The following is a 6,646-nucleotide window of genomic DNA, read 5'->3' as shown; positions in this document are numbered from 1 at the left end:
GGAGTGTGGCACGGCCCGCCTCCTCGGCCCGGGGGGCCGGGGGCTGTCGCAGCTTTTCCCACACCTTCCGTGGCCCCACAGTTTTCCTGCTCTTAACCCCTTCCCTGCCTTCCCCCTCGCCCTTTCGATATTAATATTCTCGCCTGTACTGTAAACCTGCTGCTATCGGGCAAGTGTGTTATTACGGAGGGTTTTTTCCCCTGTCGTTGCTTCGTACTTCTTAACAGCAGTAAAATGTTAAAAAGGAGTGTAAGGTTTGGAGAATAGCTGGAGGAAACGTGCTGTGGACCTGGAGGTTACTGCTCCGTTCCCTTCACCTGAGGAAATGCAGGTGGTTTGTTTCTAGAGAAGTAAGGCAGACTTCAGTAACAGAGCCTGTCCCGCAGGCTTTAGCTTGGGCTCTTTGTTGGGTGCTTCCCTCTCATCAAAAGCTGCGGTTCTGGCCTGCTGTTGATACAATACACTAAAACAAACCAGTACACTGTATGTTAATGCAAGAGCTGTTAAAAATTTTTGTTAGATGTTTGTGCTCCATTTGGCTGTTAGGTTCCTAGCAAGATGTGGCTAATGCTCTAATCCTCTGAGCATCCCGATGTGTGCCCAAATCCCACTGCATGGATGGCTTTGTTAGGATAAATCACATGGTGTGGGCCACTTCAAAAGATGGAATATTGCAGCGCAGCAACTTTGAAGAATTGGGATTTTCAAGTTCAGTTATATAATTAACAAATGGTAGGGCATTGTGACACTGTGTAAAAGAGAAGGGAATCAAAGATCAGTTTGTACAATGTGGTTTACTAATATTGATAGTTCATCTCATCTTTTTCAGAGATGTTTAATGTTGAACTTTTGTCACCTCTCTGTCGAGAAGAGTGTATTTTGGTCAAGAATATCAAGTAAATCTATCAAGGAAAATGGGTTTTGCCTCTTCTCTAGTGACCAAGATAATAAATTTCATACCAGTACCTTAATCTGTTTTTTATTTTAATTTGGACTAGAATACCAGCTATAATTGAATTTTCTTGCTAGCTTTTCTTTCTAGCTTACTGAAGAATGACAAGAAGCTTGGCAGGAGTAGAAAGACCCAATGTTTGCAACAGATTGGATCCTTTACTGTTGATAATTTGTTACACCATGCTTTACTCCTTTGGGGCATTGGCAGCAGTTGGCAGGTATAATACAGTTTGTGTGGCTGTAGGGTTTGATATTAAAGATGTGGTATTTTAAAATGAATGAATATGCGAATTCTGGGAATACAAGTGAGTTGTTAGCTGCTGTATATTAAGGTGAGTCAAATTGACAGTGCTCGAGAAGGCTTCCTGATTCAATCTCCTTAGCAAAGTAAAAGAATAATTCTTTCAGGTACTTTGCACCCAGCTGGTACAGGGAGGATTTGTGTTTGAATCTTGCTTCTTAAGAAATGTCAGAACTGCTTTAGGCACCTGTCCACAGCCAAAGTATTTTTAGTGGATAGTTTATGCTCACTGTGGACATTTACATTTGGCTTTTTAAACCAAACTATTAGTAGGACTTAAAGGAAAAAAAGTTAATGCTTTTAATGAAAGCATTTGCATGCAGTTACATAATTGAACTTAAACATGCTCAAAGTTTTTCCTTCTTTTGACTACCAGCTGAATTATTTTACCATCCTAAGGGAAACCCAGCTATCTTCTGCCGACATTCTGGAAAACCTGTTACTAAGGGAACGTTTTATTTTTTTAAACTTTCCTTTGGGAAAGCAGAAGCTTTTTCTGACTAAAAAGCTGCTGGAAATGAGCCAAGATATGGAAATCAGCAGGTTTCTTGGGGGAGGTTAGGATTTCTCATGGAAAACAGACTGTACTGGTCTATGCTAGCATAATTGCTGTTTAAGAGTCTAAAATACAAGAAAGTAACAGCAAAGATAAGTTCAAGCAGTTTAAAATACACTGTTAATGTGAACTGAGTTACACAACTAACACAATTTTGCCTACATCTGTTTCTAGGGCCAAAAATAATTACTGTGCTGATTTCTTAGGTGTTCATGAGTTGAATGTTAAATAATTTTTAGAGTTTGTTTTCCTGCCTTCCTCTCCCTCATCCCTGAAGTAGTTTTTTCTCAGAGGTGTTCTGGACAGTCACAGCATTACTCACTGTTAAACTCCCACATTTATGCTGCATGTCCATTTGCTTGATAGAGTCATCACTTCTTTGGCACTCACGAAGCAGCTCCAGCACTAAGCCAGGAGGAAGATCTCAACCTGCTAAGCAGCCACGAAAGAAACCAAAGTTACCAGTGGGGAGGTTTGATGAACCAGAGGAGTCCAGTATGGAGAAGGAACCCCTGGAAAGTAAGTAATGTTTTACAAAATTGGAAGCTGTGTTTTAAAGGCAAGAGTGTGAGATGTTGTGCTGATGTCAGTTTAAGAAGGTGACAGACATTCAGCACTCTTTAGAATAATTTTCTAAGCTTACTGCTTACTGCTCTGAAAAACAAACCAGGGAGGCAGGGCAGTGGGCATGAGTTGCAGCAAATGGTGCACCAGGGGAGAAGGACCTTCAGAACAACCGTGGTCAAACATTGTAGCAAGTCACACGGAGAACCTTCCTCTGCTCTTGAAGATAAGCAAATTTGCCTGGGTGTCCTGACTTAGTACCAGCCCTGCCTTTTGCAGGGGTACCTTCCATTGGAACAGGCTGCTCAAAGCCCAGTCCAGCCTGGCCTTGCACATTTCCAGGGGTGGGGCATCCACAGCCTCTCTGAACAACTTGTTGCAGTGCCTCACCATCCTCACAGTAAAGAATTTCTTCCTAATAGCTAATCTAAACCTACCCTCTTTTATTTTAAAGCCAATCTCCCTTGTTGTGTCACTACATCACCTTGTTAAAAGTCCCTCTCCAGCTTTTTTAAAGGCCCTCTTCAGGTATGGGAAGGCTTCTAAAAGGTCTTCCCAGAGCCTTCTTTTCTGCAGGCTGAAGAACCCCAGTTCTCTCAGTCTGTCTTAATAGGAGAGGTGCACCAGTCCTGTGTTTGTCTTAGTGGCCTCCTCTGGACTTGTTCCAAGAGTTCCACCCCTTTTTTGTGTTGGGAACTCCACAACTGAACACAGTACTCTGGGTGGGGTTTGGGTTTTTTTTTAAACAAGTATTTATGATACAAAAATTTTCAAAAAGGCAATGCAAAGAATAACTTCTAACTATTTGCAGCAAATGAAACACAAGTTTCTTCTGCCCAACATCTTCATGAATTAAGCATTAACAATTTGATGAAATATTTTCTTCTCGTTCTTCTATATACAGAATATATTCTGCCTTACCATGTAAACAGGAAGCCAAGTCTGAAAGCACTAACATCCTGAGGAAAAGAAATACAGACCGATATATAGTCTCCAAAAGGAAGGCAGCAGAGTGCCCACTGGAAGCAGAATTTCCTTCATCTGTAGACAGTACTTCATGAAATCCTTCAAACACATTAATGTGCCCTTCTGTACAGTGCTGGTAACTGCTTCAATTCTTGGGATGTAGCCTTGGATAAAGTAATTTTCCAGAACTGGATGTAATACTGTCTCATGAGAGCATTGCCACTCACCTCCAGAAAATTAAAAGGTGGTGTAGCTGTCACATTTGTCAGGGACTCTAAATTCAACATCCAGGCAAGCCAGTGCCGTGCATAGTTTGGTCCGTGAGGATGTGCCCCTTCTTTAATTCCGTAAGGCCACCAGAGCTGAATGATAGCAGCATAAAGACTAATTATTCCTTACATTCATTTAAGAAACTGATTGTGTTCTTCCACCTTAGAATCCTTAATTTCACGTCCAAAATCCTCAGATAGTCTTTCACAGAAGTCCCCTCTTTTTATACAGGCTAAAATGGCACTGTGTAGTGCCATTTTAGTTTGTGCAGCAGAGCTAAAAACCGGTCGCCAGCTCCAGAGGGTATTACCCTGAGGCCACCACAGCCATTGGGAAAGCTGCATCATGGTGCAAAGCTCCTTCTCCTTTCACAAATTTCTCCACAACTTTGTCATATTGTTGTATTATTCTCGTATTATAGAATCATTTCCATGCAATTTCAGATTGTGGCTCGCTTAAGAACTAACTCTCAGTTGGAGTATAAGCAGCTGTTTAATCCTCGTCTTTTTATTCCCAGGAAAATCAGTGCCATTACTGCTTCATTTAAAGCATGCATAATCATTATCTTTTGTTATCTGCTTAGGTGTTCCAGGTTTGGAGCAAGACTCAAGGTCTCTCTAGTTGCACCTGTATTTTTTACATGTAACACTAGCAATAGTTTGCAAACTGCCTGTTATATCATTACAAAAAAACCTAAGAATTGAAGCTGGATTTAGAATTCCTACTGCTGTAGCTATCAGTGGAGAAATCTTTTGAGCATCAGCATCCACTGCCAGCACGACTAGTGCTTTGATATTGGGATGATAACATGTACAAAATAATATCAGGTGCATTTGCACTGCTTGTACTGCCAGAGGTGCTCAGATACTGATGTTTCCTTTCCTGGTTAGCATCAGTTATGAAACAGGTATCCCGGTATGTATCATTCTGTGTTGCCTGTAGCTGTATGAGTTTCCTCCATCACTTTTCTTTTTGTCTGATCTCTAGAATTTCTGTTTAGTCTTCCTGTTATATTTTCAGCCCTGCACCTCCTTACCTGTGTTGCCCACCCGGGCTGAGTTAGGGATATGAGTGAGGGATTCCCGAGTTAGGTGTGTATGTGGGAAGCTCTGGAGAATCAGTGTGGCAAGGGGCATGTGGGGTACTGTGAGTTTCTGGGAACCCCACAGTCTAGTGCAGGATGAGAGTCAGCCTAGGAGGGTGCTGTGCCACAAGTACTTCGTGGCTTGATGGCCTGAGTTAACTATTCTTAGGAGATGGCCCTGAGTAAAGGTGCACTGAGTAGTGTAAGAATGTTGGCTGAGGTACAGAAGGCTCTGTGGTGTTTAAGAAAGTAGCTCAAGCTGACAGTGTGCTTCTCTTTTGTAGCAGGGTAGGGGGTTGGATCAAAAGCTGGACATGGTCTGGCAGTGTGTCATTGCAGGCCAGAAAACCAAATCCTGAACTGCATCAAAAGCAGTGGGGCCAGCGAGTCAAGGGGGGGTGATTGTTCTCTGTTCTCATGAGACCCTACCTGGAGTGCTGCATCCAGCTGTGGAGTCCTCAGCACAAGAAAGGCATGGACCTGTTTGAAGGGTCCAGAGAAGGGACATAAAGATGATCAAAGGGCTAGAGCACCTCTCCTGCCAGGACAGACTGACGGAGCTGGGGTTGCTCAGCCTGGAGAAGGCTTTGGGAAGATATAATTGTGGGCTTCTGATGTCTAAAGGGGGCTCAGTACCTTAAGGGGGTTTATAAAATGCAGGGAAGGAGTTTGCATACAAGCAGATAGTGACAGGACAAGGGGCAATGGTTCTAAACTGAAGGAAGGCAGACTTGCAATACATGTTAGGAAGAAACTCTTTACTCTGAGGGTGGTGAAGCATTAGAACAGGCTGCCCAGTGAACCTGTGGATGCCCCGTTCCTGGAAGTGTTCAAGGTTAGGTTGGATGGCTCAGCCATCCAACCTGGATGTTTTAAGTACAAGACTAACAGAATCTTGAATAAATTCAAGCTAAAATTAAAACAGAGTACTTAAAATTAGAGAGGTAAACAGCAAATGATACCTGGGGTTTTAGATTATATGAACATAAGTACAGCATACCCAAATGATGCAAGTTCTGACTTAAGAAGCTGTGATCCTTTAACGCCTCTGGACATTTGGTTGCTTCTTTATTTGCATAATAAATAATATAATATTATATCTGTATTTTTATATATATGTATATATATATATATAATATATATGATATATATAATATATATGATATATATATGATATATATGATATATAGAATATATTAATATAATATAATATAATATAATATAATATAATATAGTATAATATAACTATATACATTTTTATATATGTCATATAAATAAAAAATAATAAACAAAAATACCATCTCTTCCACATTTAATCCCAACCCTAACCAAACAAAAACCAAAACAAGCAAACAAACAAACAAACAAATGCAATACAGGGAGAAAGCAGCAAAGAAATGCAAATAAATTAGCAGCTCTCAGTAATTTTCTGTAAGATTAATAAATCAGATAAATGGAAATAGCTCGGGCCTTGCAGGACATAAATTACATGGCACAGTGCTTTAAAATAATTTGTGGATTGATGGTTGTCAGGCTGGAGGAGGGAGCTGGGGCCTGGGAAGAGTTTTAATCACTGCTGGGGGGTGGAGTCGTTAAAACCAAAAATAGTCGGCAAAGACCCTCTAATTAGTAAAAATTAGAATTAGAATTATGTTTATTACAGCGGTGGGTGGCACTGGGGGGTCCCCAAAATGCGTGACATTCCCCCACAGGGTTCTTTGCCCTCTGTTTAGTCCCTGCTAAAAGATTCCTGGAATAAAGTTCTGATGTTTGGAGCAGAACAGCAACAGCAGCTCCCACAGCATCATATTCTTCTTCTCCTTCTCCTTCTCCTTCTCCTTCTCCTTCTCCTTCTCCTTCTCCTTCTCCTTCTCCTTCTCCTTCTCCTTCTCCTTCTCCTTCTCCTTCTCCTTCTCCTTCTCCTTCTCCTTCTCCTTCTCCTTCTCCTTCT

The 6,646-nt window shown here is 41.4% G+C and overlaps 1 protein-coding gene across 2 annotated transcripts in view; it reads left to right on the top strand.

Annotated features, from left to right (window-relative positions):
- The window catches only part of SDHAF4 (succinate dehydrogenase complex assembly factor 4), a 14,914-nt gene that overhangs the window by 2,384 nt on the left and 5,884 nt on the right, over nt 1-6,646 (top strand). The window contains exons 2-3 of one of the 2 annotated variants that reach the window (XM_031057614.1): nt 2,178-2,330; nt 3,280-4,069. In XM_031057614.1, the coding sequence (XP_030913474.1) occupies nt 2,178-2,330; nt 3,280-3,338 (212 nt within the window). In that variant the 3' untranslated portion in view covers nt 3,339-4,069. Of the gene's footprint in view, nt 1-2,177; nt 2,331-3,279; nt 4,070-6,646 lie in introns of those variants that run through there. The other variant, XM_031057613.1, reaches the window with a different exon arrangement.

This window comes from Geospiza fortis, unplaced genomic scaffold (genome assembly GCF_000277835.1).
Source record: "Geospiza fortis unplaced genomic scaffold, GeoFor_1.0 scaffold264, whole genome shotgun sequence".
Classification (NCBI taxonomy): Eukaryota; Metazoa; Chordata; class Aves; order Passeriformes; family Thraupidae; genus Geospiza; species Geospiza fortis.
Note: the sequence above shows the minus strand (reverse complement) of the source record. Positions and strands in the feature narration are given on the sequence as shown.